This window comes from the organism of the source record quoted next, unplaced genomic scaffold, assembly GCF_019419815.1.
Source record: "Pyrus x bretschneideri cultivar Hongxiangsu unplaced genomic scaffold, Pyrus_bretschneideri_v1 Contig7, whole genome shotgun sequence".
NCBI classification, from domain to species: Eukaryota; Viridiplantae; Streptophyta; class Magnoliopsida; order Rosales; family Rosaceae; genus Pyrus; species Pyrus x bretschneideri.
Genome location: NW_025999809.1, coordinates 7,282,013 through 7,300,899, shown reverse-complemented (window position 1 = coordinate 7,300,899; position 18,887 = coordinate 7,282,013). Strand labels below are relative to the sequence as shown.

General features: G+C 32.9%; 1 protein-coding gene across 3 annotated transcripts; it reads right to left on the bottom strand.

Moving 5' to 3' along the window:
* Nucleotides 1-12,937: 12,937 nt before the first annotated feature.
* On the bottom strand, nt 12,938-16,433 carry LOC103957339 (interactor of constitutive active ROPs 1). Of its 3 annotated transcripts, none has more exons than XM_009369493.3 (3): nt 16,082-16,433; nt 14,618-14,697; nt 12,938-14,266 (listed from the first exon to the last, which is right to left on the bottom strand). In XM_009369493.3, exons 2-3 carry the CDS (start codon nt 14,629-14,631, stop codon nt 13,171-13,173), a joined length of 1,110 nt encoding a protein of 369 aa, XP_009367768.2. In that variant the 5' UTR covers nt 14,632-14,697; nt 16,082-16,433; the 3' UTR covers nt 12,938-13,170. The 3 variants fall into 3 exon arrangements, with proteins under 3 accessions (XP_009367768.2, XP_048429540.1, XP_048429539.1); XM_048573583.1 differs by lacking the exon at nt 16,082-16,433 and adding an exon at nt 15,079-15,430; XM_048573582.1 differs by lacking the exon at nt 16,082-16,433 and adding an exon at nt 14,793-15,039.
* Nucleotides 16,434-18,887: the final 2,454 nt, after the last annotated feature.

Sequence of the window (18,887 nt, the reverse complement as noted above, 5' to 3'; positions counted from 1 at the left end):
TTAGAACACGTGGTGTACCACTTGTATTCCTAATACAATGAAAAATTTCTCCTCATATAGGTTGCCAGAAACTAGCAACTTGCTAGTATCGGTTGCCAGAAAAGTTCCACGTGTTAATAAGGCAAGTCTCGATTGAAATTATAGTCAATTATTGTTTGTTTAATACTATTATCTGGTAAACTTGGACTTTTAAATTCTTGCTTGGAGAAAATTAGAACCATAATTCACTTGATGAATACGATGTTTAGTAAACTTATTATATATTGTTGGTAGGCTGGTGAATACTTGGTAGAAAGCCTACATAGAAATCTTCTCTCTAGTTGTATATTGCATGATTTTATTCAGTTGAGCACCACTTTAATTCGATCGATATATATATATATATATATATATATATATATATATATTCCTCCTTATTTTTTGTCTAATTTTTCACGAGAAAGATTTATGAATGCTATTTTGAAAGGTAAAAAGTATAAAATACATTATATAATAGGCTCCACAAAAATATGTTCAAAAGTTGTGTAAAAAAATTGATGTCGCAGATCTGCTATAGATAGTGTGTGTGTGTGTGTGTACATATATGTATATATTTGTTTTTACTTATAAGTAGATTTCCACAATACCTTTCTAGAATCTGATGGTCAAGCGTTCAAAGCATTTGAACTTAAAATAACATGGAGAAAATTCTAAGAGCCTTTCCTCTTGTGATTTGTTCCATCTTTCACATTAGTTGGGGTAAGATGTAAGTGTTTCGGGTTTTTTCAGTGGTAAAGGTGTCTGGTTATGGTAGTTCATATTCTTTATTTTAATGACGTCTCATGGTAGCAAGGACTGTCTTAAGACTAAGTTTGTTAATTTATTGTTGTAATAAGTTCATAAGTTCACGTTGCGTTTTCTGTTTTATCTAGTCTCACTTAGCGAGTTTTGTGTACTCGCTATAGGCTATTTTTGTTTTCTCACCATATGCAAAGTTTGAGTTGTTAACTTTGCTCTTGTAATAGATCTGTCGTGTTATACAAATTTATGGCTAATCTGTATCATGATCGTTGTCATATGTATAACTAAATTGAAGACTTTTCCTAGATAAAATGACCTAAGCCCAACTCGAAACCAATTGAGTCACATTTCTCCTCACTTGTAAGTTAGGTTTTAAGTTTAAATCTTGTAAATGACGAGTCCGATACCAATTTATTTCCTCACTCTTAATGTAAATGTATATCATTGTATTAAAATAATTATATATATGCATACCCAAACAAACTAAATCGCTTACATGGATGTATTCAATTGAGATTTTTGAGGGATTTTGGGTTTTGATGAAGCTTAATTGATTTCTAGAGATTTCATGTGAAATTTTGATTCAACGTGGGAAGATGTGAGATTTGTGAATGTTAAAAAATACATTACGGAATCTCTCTAATTCCCTCAAATTCCTAAACTTTCTAAAGTTCACCTGGAGTGTTATAAACTTATTTAAATATTAATTGAATACACTCGAATTTTTAAAGATTTTAATAAACTATTTTAAAATCTTAATTAAACGCATGTTGAATTTCAGAGAATTATTTAAAATGTTGATAGAATACTTCTAGATTTATTAAAAAAAAAAAAAAATCTTCCGAAATTCCAATTGAATACACTATCACTTTAATTTTTTAATATTTGCTTCCAAAACAACAAACGCAATGATATTCTACCATAGCATATCAACGTTATCATCTATAGTTTGTGTATACGGATCTTTACTATCAGCCGTCGACGTCTACCACCTTTGAAGGGAGTAGGATTTTCTCCCTCCTATTTCTATCCCTCTTCTCTTCCTTTCTCTCACATATATATTTTTTAATATATTAACACAAAGAATGGTAATTAAACATATTATTAAGGAACACATATGTTTCTTTTTAGACAAAGACAGTGAGAATAGAATCCGGATCTTCGTCAGGTTCTTTTTGTGAGGATTTTGAGAATTTATAAATCATATACGTTCATCATATAAATCATATACGTTCATCATATATCGTGTGGTAAAAAATTATTTTAAATATTTTTATATAAAATTAAATAAAAATAATACCTGATAAAAATTAATCGCATAATATATAATAAACAAACATGATTTACAGATTCCTAAGATTCTCACCAAAAAAATTCCGAAGAGAATACCGTTGGATAAGAATATATTGAGTTCTCATTATTCTAATATTTTACTTTTGGTCAAAAAGTAACTGTAGTTTGCATCATCATACACGATAGCCGCTATACGGAATTTTCTAATTGATATAAAAATGGATGTCCAACTCGGAGAAAAAGGCAGAACGAATGTTGAAAATATGCTATTTACTTTTACATTATTTAGCAAAGAAGATATCGTTTTCTTATATGTTTATTATATATTATGTGGTTAAAAAAAGTATTTTAAATATTTTTATTTTAAATTAAATACAAACTGTATCTAATAAAAATTAATCGTATAATACATGATAAATAAACACAATTTATAGATTTCTATGATTTTCACCAAAAAATTTAAAAAGGATACTGTTGGATAAGAAAATATTGAGCGTTCATTATTCTAGTATTTTCCTTTCGGTCAAAAAGTACCTGCTAGTTTTGCATCATCATACACGAATTTTAGCCGCTATACAGAATTTTCTAATTGATATAAAAATGGATGTCCAACTCGGAGAAAAAGGCACCGATCTCCAACAAATGTTGAAAACATGCTATTTACGTTCACATTTCTTAGTAGAGAAGATATCGTTTTCTTATATAAAAATCTAACAGTTCACAAATATTATGAAGATGAATAGATACAATTTCATTACTTTGTATAAAGTGCACATATATCTTCAATTTCACAACACCAACCTAATCTGATAAAAATTAAGCTTATGAATGTTTAGCTGGGGGATTGATATTTGTTAGCCGTAAGCTCAATAAAACAACAAAGGAGGAGCTCAAGCCAATAAGGTTCCCTATTTTGCAAGTGACGACGACGAAAGAGGGGGATCATCTATCATATGCAATCTTATCTTTACTTTGCAAATAAACTTTTTCAATGACTCAAACCTGTGATCTTTCGACCACAAAAAAATATAATTTATGTTGCGCCAAGACTTGATCCGGTAAACTCAATAAAACCATGTGCCAGAAAAGAAAAGAAAAATCCATAAAATCAAGCTTCTGACGCGTGCAATTGTCTTAGAAATGCTTATTCAGCATTATAGTCTTGACCCGCTAGAAACTTAAAGACAATTAATAAAAATGAGAATGCATTGTGCGTTCCTAATTTGTTCTACTGTTGCTCAACATTTTCTTCAAATTTCGAATTCTTTACAAGGAAGATGAAGTTACAGTTGTAGTCTTTTGCATAAGTGCACTTAGTACATAAATATATAATACGTGCATAAACTCAATTGCAGGTCATTTTTTAACAAAAGAAAAACTCATAGAATAATATTTCGAGATATGAAAGAAAGACTAGCATCATTTTAATTTGAAAGACTAGCATCATTTTAATTTGGGTAAATTATGGTTTGACCCTTTGAACTATCACTACAATTGAAATTGACTCCCTAAACTATTTTTTTGGTAAATTAACCTCTTGAACTATTTAAAATCAGTCAATTAACCTCTTGCCATTAGATTGTGGAATCAATTTTGTCAAATTCAAGGACAAATTAGTCATTTCATCATCAATTGTTACTTGTCAGCTCTAACCATCAATAAAATTTTGACACATGGACACAGAATAATTTAAAAACATATAGCATAATGAGAAAACATAAAAATAAACCAAATTTTTACATAACGGACCATCTCACATTGCCATTAAACATTATGTTGTTTTCAAATGTCATAAGTTCATTGGTGGTTATAGTTGGCAAATAAGAATTGATGAAGGAAAGACTAATCTTCCTTTGAATTTGACCAAATAGTGGATGAAATTTATCGACAAGGGGTCAATTGGTTGATTTCAAATAGTTTAGGAGGTTAAGTTACTAAAAAAAATAGTTCAGAGGGTCAATTTCAACTGGAGTAATAGTTCAAGGGGTCAAATGACAGTTTACCATTTTAATTTACACTGATTTTGCTCGTAATTTATTTCTTTTGTATATTGTAACATGTAGAAATTGGAAATTTTCTTATAACCTGTTTTATGTTTTGCCCCTGCATAAAATGTTAGCTCTGCCAAAATTGTAGCTATAGTCCCTTAACTTTAACTCAATTGGAGCAACGGTCCATCAACTAAAAATCCATTACCATTGGTACCTCAACTCATCAAAACGCGTAGCTATAGTCCCTCAACTAAAAATTCATTACCATGGAATTCATTACCATGGGTCCCTCAACTTTAATTCAACTGGAGAAATGGTCCTTTAACTTTAACCCAATTGTAGCAATGGTCCTTCCAACATAACTCGTTTTGACAAAATTTTTTAACGTAGTTGACGAAAAGGACCATACTTACACACTTTGATGAGTTGAGGGATCCTAATTATATAAATGGTTATTCCAACATAACTTATTTTGACAAAATTGATGAAAAAGACTATAGCTACACATTTTGATAAGTTGAGGGACCAATGGTAATGGGTTTTTAGTTGAAGGATCATTGCTACAACTTGATTAAAGTTGAGGGACCATTGCTACAATTTACTCAAAGGGCTATTGACTAAAATATTTTGTCGACTCCTTTCAACTCCTTTTTTCAGTGGAAGCGTTTCTCTTCGTGTTGGCGACTTGGCGTTGGTCCAATATTCTAATCTCTAATCCTTGTTTTGTCCACCAGTACTACTTACGTATCCAAAAGGATGAACATAACCCTATTACATAGAGTCGGTCCAGAGAATTTTGAGGCCCGGGACGACGTTAAAAAATGTGCCCTCATTTTATATAAAAAAAAAAAAATTTCACACGTAAAACATCGATAAAGTTATATTTAGAAAAACACTTCAAACTCAATAATTTAGAAATACAGAATAATTAATTTATTTTGTATCAAGAGAAAGAAACTAAAAAACTTTGGGCTTTCAAGTAGATAGAATATGAGTTTTGTTTTCCATCTGAACTTTTAAAGTGTTTTTGTATAAATTGTAAGTTGCTTTTTCTTATTTACTAACTTCATCAATATAAGACTAAAAAAATATTAATGTTTTTGAGTCTTTAAGGATATGTATAAGTAATGAATGAACACTAAATTAAACCTTTTGATGACACGTAATATTATTTGCAAACTTGGTCTAAAAATTTAGTCTATGCATTATTTTTTGCTGACGATTAGACTTGAATTGGAACAGATATTTAAAAATAGCAACCCACATAGCTACTAGCGAGTAAATAAATTAACAACCAAACAAAAATTTGTAAAAATTGAAAAAAATAAACATGCACATAGCATTTCGAACTTAAGACGTCTCGTTAATTTTGAACAACAAAAATCATTACTTCTAATTAAACTTCTTGATCATTTAGCCAAATTTTATAAATTTATACTATTATGAAAAGAAATTTGTAAAAATTGGAATGTAAATAAGCACACATGGTGTTTTGAACCTAAGACCTCTTCATTCATTTTAAACAACAAAACCACCAATTCTAGTTAAATTTCTTTGTTACTAAACCAGATTTTATAAATTTATACGCTTATAAAAACATATAAAAATATATCACTCTAATAATTTTGGTGCCCCCAATTTTTTTAGGCCCCAGACGGTCACCCTACCTGCACTAGGCTTGGGCCGGGCTTGCTATTACAAGTAGAATGTTGTTCTTATGTGATGGAGGATGGAGTTAGTGTTATTTTAAATGTAAAAGATTTAAAAGAAGAAAACACTATTTAATTAAGAAAATTGATTGAACAATTGGTAATTCAGGGTTAAAAGGTTATTCGTTGTTGCAATTTCTCAAAAGTGGATGCTTTGGGTTTTTTAGACTATTCGGATGAATGCTGCTTTCATATGGCGTGTCAAAACTAGCTTGAGTCATCCTCCGTAGAAAATCCTTTCCTTTCTCCCACAAAAGTGGCATGAGCCATCTTTCGTAGAAATTCGTTAAAGCAATTCTCCCACAAAGTGGCTTGAGCCATCTTTCGTAGAAATTCGTCAAAATTGTAGTCTACTGATAAATGGGGTTCTTTATTGTCTGTCTTTTGAATTTTCAAGAGTTTTATGTTCTTTGTTGTTTGTCTTTTGGGGTTTCAAGGTTTTTATTGCTTGTCTTTTAGTTTTCATGAGCAAAGCCTTTAGAATTGTTTTTAGACCTTGTATTGAACATCTTTTCATTCAATAAAAATTCAGACAACTAGAGTTTCTCTCACAACATTTGGTATTCCAAATATGAAATCCCGTCCCTGGATTTCACTACTTAATTTTGTATTTTGTATCTCATAGTTATTAAAACTCGTTTGTATTTATGGCGTAATTTTTTTTTTTATAAGTAAAAGAATGAAAATGCCCCTAATGGACTACGCGGTATTCTATGTGTAGTATCCCACATCGCCCGTGGGGGCGTGGTCTTTGGGCCTTATATATCCATTGCCAGCATGTACCTTTCAGTGAGGCCTTTTGGAGCTGCGGCTTGCAAAGACAAAACCGTGAGGTAGCCCTCTGCTGCGACCTAGTCCAGAGGGGGAATGCCAAAGCGGACAATATCACTGCGAGGGAGGGTTGGGATGTGACAATTTAGTATCAGAGCCAGACTCACGGTCGTGGTGTGCCGACGAGGACGTCGGGCTCCCTAAGGGGGGTGGATTGTAGTATCCCACATCGCCCGTGGGGGCGTGGTCTTTGGGCCTTATATATCCATTGCCAGCATGTACCTTTCAGTGAGGCCTTTTGGAGCTGCGGCTTGCAAAGACAAAACCGTGAGGTAGCCCTCTGCTGCGACCTAGTCCAGAGGGGGAATGCCAAAGCGGACAATATCACTGCGAGGGAGGGCTGGGATGTGACATATGTGGTTGTATTTGATCCTTATGTGACTTTTCAAATTTCTTGGTATATTTGGATGGTACTTATCTACCCTAACGCATGGGCTACTATCCAAATATGTTAAGAAATTTGAAAAGTCACAAAAGAATCAAATACGACTACGCTGAATACATCGTAACCCAATAGGGATATTTTGAGAGGTCATGAAAGGATCAAATACAACCATGTAAGTTAGATTTATAACGAAAATTCTACGAACTTTGGAACACCGAGAGTATTTTAGCAATTTTACAACTAAATGGACATGTGGTCTTATTCAGGACTTATTGGTGAGCCACGTGAGGCCCAGCCACACTTCTCCGGAATTCTCTCGGTCTGTGTCTTCCCCATTGCTTCTCACATCTCTCTCTCTCTCTCTCTCTCTCTCTCTCTCTCTCTCACGTTTCCCGTGAAACACATCCTCGCCAACTCCAAAACTTTGGCGATTTGAGCACCGAAGTTCTGAGTTCTTGCACGCCGCCCTCAAGTCTTGACCAGTTTTCTTCGATTTTAATCCCTAAATATGATAAAGCTTAAAAAAAATATCTTATATAAGATTAAAAATTGATTTTAATTCTTAGATTCTATTAAATGTCAGCATATGTATTCAATGTCTCTCTTTTTTATTTATAATCTTATGGTGTTCATAAATTAAATTTTATAAAAATATTGTAAATTTTAATTTTCATTATGCTGAGTATCTTATATAAGAAAATATTTTCGTAAAGATTTTTTGGTATACGTATGTTTTTGCATATTTTCTTATGTGTCAATAATTCATTACAATGTATTTAGGTACAAAAATTTCGATATACTAGGTTACTATAATATGTTTAGGTACGGACATTTAGGTACACTAGTTTAGTATAATATATTTAGGTATCGACATTTTTGTACACTAGTTTAGTATCATATAGTTAGGTACGGAATTTTCGGTACACTTGTATTTTTGCATATTTTCTTATGTGCCACTAATTTACTACAATATATTTAGGTACGGACATTTTGGTACACATACTTAGTAAAATATATTATGATACGGATGTTTAGGTACATTAGTTAGAGGAAATTAAATAAAATTAATTAATTAAAATGTGTATAATAATAAATTTAAAATTTAATGTAGTGACATTAAATAAGATATCTATTAAATATTAAACCAAAAATATAATATAAATTTGAATTAAGTACACATTAAGGGACTAATATCAAATCTAACACCATGTTTTTATTAAATTTTAATCTTCTTGAAGGATTAAAGTTCAAAAATCCCTATTTTTTATTATTATTATTATTATTATTATTATAAGGGGGAAGGGGAGAGATTTGAGATTTCGCTTCAGTTGTAAAATGGCCTACTGTAAGTTACATAACAAGAAGTTAATTAGGCTTACATGACACAATTGATTACATCTTTCAAGCCCAATGAAGTTAGGCTTATGTTCTTCAAAAAAAAAAAAAAAAAAAAAAAAAGAAGTTAGGCTTATTAGCCAGGGAAGGTTATTAAAGTGTTCCCTCTTTCACGCCCAATGGATCAGGCTTTATGGAGGAGTCGATTGACGGCCTTAGTTTTTACACGTCTACACTAGCTGAAGCCGAGAGTAATGAACGGTACCATTGTTCATCATCTTCTCGGAAAAGCTCTTGTGGTATTTGTAAGACTCCGACATTGAATGTAAATAGCCCAAGTGAGTATCTCGTTTTGTCTCCACAATGCTATCCTCTATGATAATTTCTGTTAAACCCTAACCAAATAACTTTTGTTAAATATTTAACTACTTGATTATCAATTATGTGTATGTATTCTATGATAAGCACTCTTCTAAAAATCCCCGCCTAGGTCCTGCTTAGGCGCTAGGTAATTGGCCACTGCCCCGATTAAATCCTAAGCGTTTGAAAATTAAGAAATGGTGCATAGACCTGTTTAGGCACCTGCCTAACCCATTTAGACCCCCTTAGCCAGTCTAGGTGCCCGCCTAGGTCGCGACTCTCAATTAGAAAAAAATAGAAAACTTTCATTTGCTTTTTTTTATTTTATTATTATTATATAAATTGTAAGACTTGCTGACTACTTGGATGAACACTCATTATATTCTGGTTACCCATGTTTTCAATATGTTCTAATACTTTCTAATCTATATGCCATTCTACTTTTCAACTTATATATCCCCAATGCAATTATGTATTTTTAAGTATAAATATGCATTTATTTATACGATACATAATAAGTTTACTGCTCCTGCCTACACATTACCTGGGCCTTAGGCCCCAATTCACCGCCCGACTAGCGCCTACTGTCTTTTAGAACCTTTATGACAAGTACAATTTTCTTCACAATGGATCATCATTAAATATCCAAGTTTTGTTAATATGTACCATGGTCTGAGTAGGTACGCATTGACAAATTTAAACCAATACAATGTATAATATATTATTTCTCCTCTTGTGGTGAATGCAAATTCAAAACTATAAAGCAAGGGAGAGATGTAGTGTTATTCTTGTTTATTTATAAGTGAAAGATCTTATGTTTGATTTGGCCAAAATGAATTTGAATTAAATTATTATGATTAACTTTTTGTAAGTCTTGACCACTTCCTTACTTTAATGTAAATAATATCATATGTATTAAAAAAAAATATAATGTTATTATTAGGAAACTTTAACGAAAAGCTCTGGTATTGTTCACTTTAACGAAAAATCACATTTTTACACTAAAAAGTTCATCATGATACTATTTACTTTACCATTTATTTTATTCTTATTGTTAAAACTCAAAGTTTTAAAACTATTTTCATTATTTTTCCTTTATTATTAATCATTACCGGATCTGCAATTTTGGCGGGTGGAATAACAACAAAAAAACCCCTTACCAACGAATGATTGTAAAGAAATATTTTTGCTTTATTATTATTATTATTATTATTTTCAAGAGCTTTTCTGTTCGTTAATGGCAAGTAGTGCTAGTATCGGTAGCCAAAAGAGAGCCACGTGCTAATAGGGCAAGTCTCGATTGAAATTATTGTTTGTTTAATATTATTATCCGGTAAACTTGGACTTTTCAATTCTTGTTTAGAGAAAATTAGAACCATAATTCACTTGATGAATACGATGTTTAGTAACCTTATTATATGGTGTTGGAAGGCTGGGGAATACTTGGCAGTTGGCATATATAGGAATCTTCTCTCTCTCTTTGGCTGTATATTCCATGATTTTATTCAGTTGAACGCCACTTTAATTCGATCTATATATATATATATATAGCTATTTCTTTATTTAATTTTTTGTAAAGATTTATGAATGATGTTTTGAAAGATAAACAGTTTGGATCACTAAGATACATTACATAGTTGGTCTCACAAAAAATTGTATCAAAAGTTGTGTAAAAAAAATTGGTACGTCAAGGATCTGCTCTATATATATATTCGTTTTGAATTATAAAGTACTATTTCGCCATACCTTTCAAGAATTTGATGGTCAAGCGTTCATTGCACCGACACGTGTCGGCTTGGTGACAAGTTAGTTAATCGAATACCATGGGAAAATATCATTAGGAGGAGTATGTAAGAGTATACTATATTGGCCATATGAGCACATATTCTTGTTTCCTTTAGACCACCTATTAATATCATGAATTAGTATTAGAGAAGCTCTAATGAAGACCGTCAAGAAAAGATTTGTGGTCATCAAAGGGAAATGTTATAAAAGTGGATGACCCCCTTGGAGAAAAAGGCCGCAACAGCCAACAAATGTTGAAGTGTGCCGCCTACTTTCACATTTCTTGGCTTTAATAGAGAAGATATAGTTTTCCTATATAAAGAATGCTCACAAATATTATAAAGAAGAATAGATACACTGCATTGTTTTCATCACTTTTGTAATTTCAGTATGATGACAGTGACTACTATTAGGCATACTTGTAGAACCTTGTAAATATTGTGTCTTATTTACTTTATATTCTACTGGACACATATCCTCAATTTCACAACACTAATCCTTTCTTTTTCATTATTGTTTTTTATCTAATAAAAATTGAGCTCATGAACCATAAAGGAGAAGCTCAAGCCAACAAGACTCCCTGCTTTGCGAGCGACGATAACGAAAGAAGAGAAACGTCTATCGTATGCAATCTTATCTTTACTTTGCAAATAAACTTTTTCAACGACTCAAAGCTGTAACCTTTTGGCTATAAATGAGCAATTTTTCAATTATGCAAGAGCTTGAACCGGTAAACACAAGAAAATCATGTTTTCTGACGCATGCAATTGTCTTACAAATGCTTATTGGACAGTCAATAGTCTTGACCATCTAGAAACTTAAGACAACAAAAATGAGAATTTATTGTGCGGTAGGTGATTCAGTCGAATATTCTTCAAAAGGTTGTAAACGTGGAATACCATAGAAGAAAGTAAAACACATGTTTTCCTAATTTGTTCTACTGCTGCTCAATATTTTCTGCGAATTTTGAATTCTTTACAAGGAAGATGAAGTTACAGTTGTAATTTATTGCATAACTGCACTTAGTATATAAATTACGTGCATAAATATATGTAGTATATAAATGTAATATGTTTTTGAGGTATATGCTTTTTGGCGTATGAACCAATACGTTAGTTGTGTCCAGTTTGAAAGAAAACATTAACGAATGAAGTCAGTTACTTAATACTACGATCAAGTTATATTCTTTTTCACTTGTAAGTAAAATGTCTTAAATTCAAATCTAGCTAAATGCGAAGTTGAACCACATTATTAGGATTATCCCATTACGAGGCTTAGCCTACTCTTTACCCCTTAATGTAGATATTATCGTTTGTTAAAAAATTTAAAAAAAACATTAAGAAATGAAGTCTAGTGGATTGTTTTTTTTTTGTTTTTTTATAGGCTTTATTTTAGCTACTCTCTCTGATTCAGTCTTTTTTATATGTATATATTAATTTGAGTATGAATATTCACTTTCGTTCAATAATATAAATCAGATGGAGAGGTGTTGAGGTTAGGTCATATTAAGCCGCAAGTCAGGCTTTTATGCGAGTTCAAATTGTTTGGTGTCAATTAGTGTTGTTGGACTACTCGTGTTGCTGCTCTTGAGCAAATTTTTAGTGTATCAAAACACGATATTTGTAAAAATTCTAAAAGGTATTCTTGCATTTCAAACTAATTGATTGTTTAAATTGATGCTTGTACAGTAAAATGATGTCACATCATCATGAAAGAGGAATAATTTAGGGGTGTGCTATCCACATACTAATTTTTACTTCTCATACATTCCTTGTTAAATTATGTTCTTTGATATTCTTTAATTCATCTGATCCGATAGCCGAAAATTAGAAGGGTGTGTGAGAAGTAAAAAGAGTGTCCTTTGATCTTCTCACACACCTCTTATACATCGTAGAATTCTAAAAAGTAATATTTGTGTTTCACTCTTGAATAAACCTACTTGTCCTTTCAATTATGATTAATGTATCTTCATCGTATGAACATCATAATCAGAATTGTTCATTCACTTAATTTGAAGATCGTTTAGTCATCCATAGTGTCAAACCAATTGACAACTTTGGTAACAAGTAGCATTCTCATGGTGAATTGTCCATTTGTTTGATGTGAATGTCTAAAAGATTTACATATTGAATGATTTTCACATATGTGAACTTTAGTTGATGACAAAGAAAACAAGCAGTTTCGATTATAATGTTCATACGATGAAATTATGTTTTCATAAGTGAAGGGAAAGTAAACTCATCTAAAGGGGAAACACAAGCTTTCAATATTTAAAGTGAGACGTATTGAGTTTGATTGTAAGTGAGAGGTCTTAGGTTCGGTTCTCGCCAAAAACGAATTTGAACTACATTATTGCTAGCTCATTGTGAGACTAAGCCCACCCCCCCTAGTGTAGATAATATCGCAAAAAAAATTAAATTAAATTAAAGTAATGTTCAACGAAAGAGCATTTTCTTTGTCTAGCATCACAGGAAATAAGGCCCTACTCATAAACTGAAATAAAACATGTCGAGATCATTTAAACAATTCTACAAGACTCTGAAATTACTAGGAAAACAATGCCTACTACGACGGCGGATCCAAAACGCACTGCCTACCGAATCTGAAACAGTAAGAAACTGTTTTGCCACTATCACACATCAACGGAAAAATTTTCAAAGTTAAACACGAGTGTGGGCGAGAGAGACAAAAAAAAAGAACTCTATCTCTGGCCTTTCTTTTTCCACAAGTCGCCGAACTTTTTTTTGCCGGAGCCCTTTCTTTTACAACTACCGAATCCATCGTCCAAGTCATCAGCTGGTGACCCCACAAAGCCGGTGTAGCCACCAGTTGATGGCTCAATTACTCTGCCATTCATCTCCACACCCCCGGCAAGTACAGCAGCAGCAGCATCTGCTGCCTTTCTCCACTGCTCTGTCTGCACTCTCATCTTCTTCATCTCCGCTTCCAGTGCTTCCTTTGCTCTTTCCGTTGCTTGTAGCTTCTCGTTCAACTGACCTGCATTTCCCTTACTTACTTCCAGCTCTTCTTCAAGCTGACTTAACTTCAAGGACATTTCCTTCTCCTTTTCTTGGGCAGATAAAATATTTAATGCCGCTTCGTTTAGCTGATTCTTTACACCCTGACTTTCTTCACCAGACACTTCTAACTGCTTTGCCTTCTCTTCCAACTCAACTCTTAGCATGTTTATCTCATCATTCTTCAAAGCTAGGTCACGTAAGGCTGAAAGTTTCTCTGCTTCCAAAATCGATGTTGGTTCATCTGATTTATCAGCTTGTTTGGTTTCATCTTCCACCTGATCAGTCTCACTAGCTTCAACCATCGGCTCAACTGTAACTTTTTCTACTGGGACTTCAAAAACATCAGTTTCCTTTTGGATGTCAACTGGAACTTCATCAGAGGAACAACTGTCCGTTTTGTTAGAATCTTGAATTTCCAATGTAGGATGCGTTTTTTGGATCTTCGCTGGCTCAGAAGTCACAACTCGTTTCTTAATTTTCTTTTCCAGTTTCTCTTGTGCTTCTTTCTTTGCAGCCTCGGCTGAAGCCAACTGCTCTTTCAGTATCCTTAGCTCTTCTTGTGCTTGCCCAAGCTGAGTTTCCAAATCAGCAAGGCGCGTTCCAATTTTCTTTTGGTTTAGTGGATCAGATTGTGTACCTCTTGGGGAACGGCGATCCACTCCTAGCTTTGGACTTCGGTCAGTTATTGGTCGATGATGGAGTGGATCTGAATCAGAGCTTGATGTCCTGAGCTGATGTGAGCCTCGAGGAGACGGCCTTTGAACCATTTCACAGCCCCTATTCCTCAAAATCAAGACAAGAATTTTCTATCAGATATTTATTCCATTTTTATATGTAATCGCATCTCTCAGGGTAAAGCTTAGGACATGTATAAACCACTAGAGCTCAAATAATGTCCTGATTAAGCAAAAGAACCTTCTAGACACAGAAAATCTACCGCATAACTATGAACCATAATGTACTTGAAAATGATAATCATCAGACCATCAAGGATAAGAAGGACAAAAAATCTACCGCATAACACAACCCTTATCTTTAGATTTACACTGAATCCACAAGATTCAGGAAAATACATAAACACATAAACAAAAGTCAAACCCAGATTACGGATAAATAGCATCGTCTAACCTTGATCGCAGCATTTGTTGCGCTTAGAAGATTGGCTGGAGAAAAGAGATATAAGGACTAGTAAGTCGAAGGGTTGTGTTCTGCTATGTTGTGATCATAAGAAAAAAGGTAGTTAGAATAAAACACATAACTAAGATAGTAAGATAAGAATGGTATTTGAAATATAATGTCGTACTACAGATTAAAAAAACTCCATGCTCTTGCATATCAATGCCTAAACATATTGGGGCAATGACATTCAAATATCCCTTGCTAAGCACAAGAGGCAGCATAGTCTACAAGCACAGATGAGCCCATCTGCAAAAATGATGCGCTAAACATGTGGCATGTTTCCATCTTCGGGTGCTCTCTGCTCATCAGAAGATACATGTGATTGCAGATTTACACACCAAATGGTCCTAGAGAGAGAAAAAAAAATGCAATGCATTTGATTGGTTACATAACTCAAGGCTTAATCTCACTTTTACAAAACCCCATGTTCCTCAAGGACTGCATATCTCTGCTAGTATGCTTCTGGGACAGTGCGAAAGCATTCTTAAAAGTTTCTCGTTCCCCACATTATCAAATGCAGGCATATTTTTCAACCTAAAAGTTCAAACTATTTCTTGGGGTTGAAATGTTGCAGTGGCAATATTGTCACTCGGCATTTTTGGCTCAAAAATTGCATCCACTTTTCTTCTGTTCCCCTGAAAAAGATCATAAAATGTGCTGGAAAGTTGAAAACTAATGTGTCCTGTGATGTTCATTATCATATTACAAGATTGTATCAAGCAATAACCAAGCATGACTAGCTAATTTCGTATTGCTTAGAGTTAATAGTAGTTGATCTAAACTACTTTTAACCAAGGCCTTTTGTGGTAAAACTGTATCGGTTTTGGTTAGTAATGGGCCGCTCATACTCTCTGAAACTCCTAACAATTATTGATCTTAAAGCCTTCAAATTGACACCACTAATCTCATGTACTTTATAAGAGGTGACTTAATCACTGATCTAGGGAGTACAAATTTCCTACCTATCAGCATAAGATTGAAGCATACAAACCATCAAGGATTCTCAGAATATTAAACATGCAGACACTGCATGTTTTAACCGAACTACACTCCTTTTTTCAGTTGTAATTTTACATTTTCTGGAGGGTCCGAAATTCCGAAGGGAAGTAAAAATCATAAGAAAGTGTACCTCACACTTCCAAATTAAGACAAAAAAAAAAAAATGCCTAGACACAGATCCTTGAACAATAAGGGAAACAAAGTTGTGAGTCGTAAGATCTCAAAATTGTAAGGAAATTTTAGATAGTCACTAAGAAATCAGCTAACATTTAAACACCCCACTGACACAAAATGTGACAGTAAAGGTAAAAGAACAACATCAAATAAAAATGCAAAAAAAAAAAAAAAAAAAAAAAAATCATATATATTGAGAAAATACTAGTTATAAATGGGCAATAGAAACATAATTTTCACCTTGCAGATTCCAGCAAAACAATGCCAGTTGCTGAGCTAACACTAACACTAACACTCTCTTTTGTGATCTGAGTAGCATCTGAAATGGAAGAAGAACTCCACGAAAGACCTCTCCTTTTGAATATTTTGGGGGACTACAGAAAATAACCCATTTGCTAGAAAATGGTAAAGGATGGTTTTTTGAGCTCAACAAGTTGGGTTTTGGTGTTAAAAAGTGACAACTTTTTTTGAAACATGAAAGACTAGGCGGTAAAAACTGTGCCCAGAAGAGCCATCAACCTAGAGAGAGAGAGATAGAGAGAGAGAGAGAGGTGTTGAAAGTTCGAAGTTTGAATTAAAGGTAAGTGAGAGAGTGATAGTGGCGCATTCAGCTTTTCTAGAAATGGGTGAGAAGAAGAGGACAAAGGAGTAATTTTAAAAAAAAGGACTGCTAAATAATTCAATGTGAAAGTAAAGGATCTTGGGAAAATCCAACCCTTTCGCTCTTGTCTTTTTGTCTTCTTTCGAACTTCTTCAAAGTTCAAACCTTTTGTTTTTTTAAATCTGTGGACGTTTTCTTCTTGTTTCTTTAATGACAATGCGTGCATTTTGACCATGCATGTAAACATATGTGTATTTTGACCATGCATGTGTATATATATATATATATATATGTGCATTTTGACAACGTGCATGCATATAAATGTACGAGTTGGAATCACCTTCTTTGTCTTCCTTCATTCCAAACAATATAACCAAGGAAATAATTACTTAAACTAATTATTTACACACTTATTTTTACCTTTTACATACTTTTTGTAATCTTTTATCATTTATTTTTTTATTCATTTGATTCGGCGGCAAAAAAATGTTTGATAACCAAACTTCAAAACCAAAACAAAAAAGGGAGTTTCTTGTGCACATTCTATCTACATTTTTCACATTCTAGAGATATCAAAAGTTATTCAACTTTTATTCCGATTCTCTCTTGTAATGTGTATTTTATAGTACTGTAAAATTACTTAAAATACATTGGATGTGAGAGTGTTGAGATAAGAATTGTATAACTCTTAGCAAAGAAATGTTAGGGAAATTTTCTCAAAAGTGAGATTTTTTGTGGACTCTCTACCACCTCATAGTTTGACGTCAATTTCTGTGCCAAAATTATAAAACATTGTGCTAGAAGCATGAGGTGACAAAGAGGGAGTAGGATTCTCTCCTCTCTTTTTTTTCCTCCCATTCTATTTGAATGGTCACGGTTAAGTTACGTCAACATCTTATATTAATTTTTTATAAAAAAAAAATACAAAATAGAGAATGTGAGAAGAGAGAATGAAAAGAACTGAAAGATGGAAAGAGGAGAGGAGAGAATTCTAATCCGACAAAGAATCTATAGAGAGTTACTTGCCGTTAACATTTCTCCTCTTACTAAATCCAAAACACAATAAAACTGCTCACCATCATTAATTTGCGGTGAGCATTGTCACCAAATTTATGCCGTTAAATTAAGTAGTACGTCAATATATGTAAGTCGTTGAATTTAGTTTCTGAAATTTGTGCGGTGATTAGATTCAATCAAACTCATGAAACAAACATATTGCTGTGGTAATGTATCTTCACTGCTCACTAAAGATGGTGAGAAAATTCGTTCTCAATTCTAAATTGCAGGGGAGTCTAGACTCTAGACTTAACACAATGCCACTTAGAACTAATAATTTGTTTATAATCTTTACAGTACTCATAATTTCATAATTATTAGTGTATTGACCCCACTCATATTTCATATTAATAATTTCCTAGGTATAATCATGGTTTTAAATAAAAGATAGTGTCACGTTAACATGACTGGTACTAATTAACAATAATTCAATGGGGTCACACTGTCATTACTCAAGTGTGCCTTATCGAACCAATGATTTTTTCCTTAAAAAAAAAAGATGACAAATGGTGATGAAACATTATTATCCACTTTTTTTAGTCTAGAGGAAGTTAGTTAAGAATTGCATTATACTTGAAATCACGATTAAGCAAATTATGGAAATATTGAATCAAGATCTTTCATTTTTTCTTTAAAAAACTGTTGTTCGTACTTTTCCACTGAACCAAGGAAACGTGCTTATTAATATGCTTCATATGGAAGCAAGTAACGGAGTTTATTAATGTGCCATCTGAAGGAAACGTGCTCCATATGGAAGCAAGTAATGTGTTCGTAACAAAATACAATTCGGTACGATTACACAAGAATCAAAACCTGTTGACTTAACTTGGCTCCTACGCCTCAACCTCTTGGGTTCCATTGGTACTCACATTCTGAAGTTTTTATACTATATTTTGGATTCAATTTGCTACGAAATTTAAATGATATTGGATTGAAAAAATAACTAGATGAAGTACCTTTGAAATTGCAACAGAAGACGTAACGTTTGAGATCATTATATGCAACGAAACATTTGATATCCATTTGTTTTCTCTTTCTTTTTTATTCGAATTTTGGCATTGAACATTAGCATTTGCATCTCTAGATAACACCACATTCTTATTGAAAGTAGATGGGATTGGTTCTCAATCACTCATTTGTCATAAGTCAAACCTAAGAACTGTTGAAATTAGATGGGATTTGGCTGCCTTCCTAGTTGATATATAAATTTGCAGCCCCCAAACTTTGTTTGGAGAAGACAAATTAAAGTTGGATTCAAATGTTATACTTTTTTAAACAATCATATTTTGAAAAGAAGAGATATTATACTATCAAATTAAAAAATTACAATGCACAAGCAATTGAAAAAACAACAGATTCATCAGCCTAAATTTCAAGAGACATTGCAGT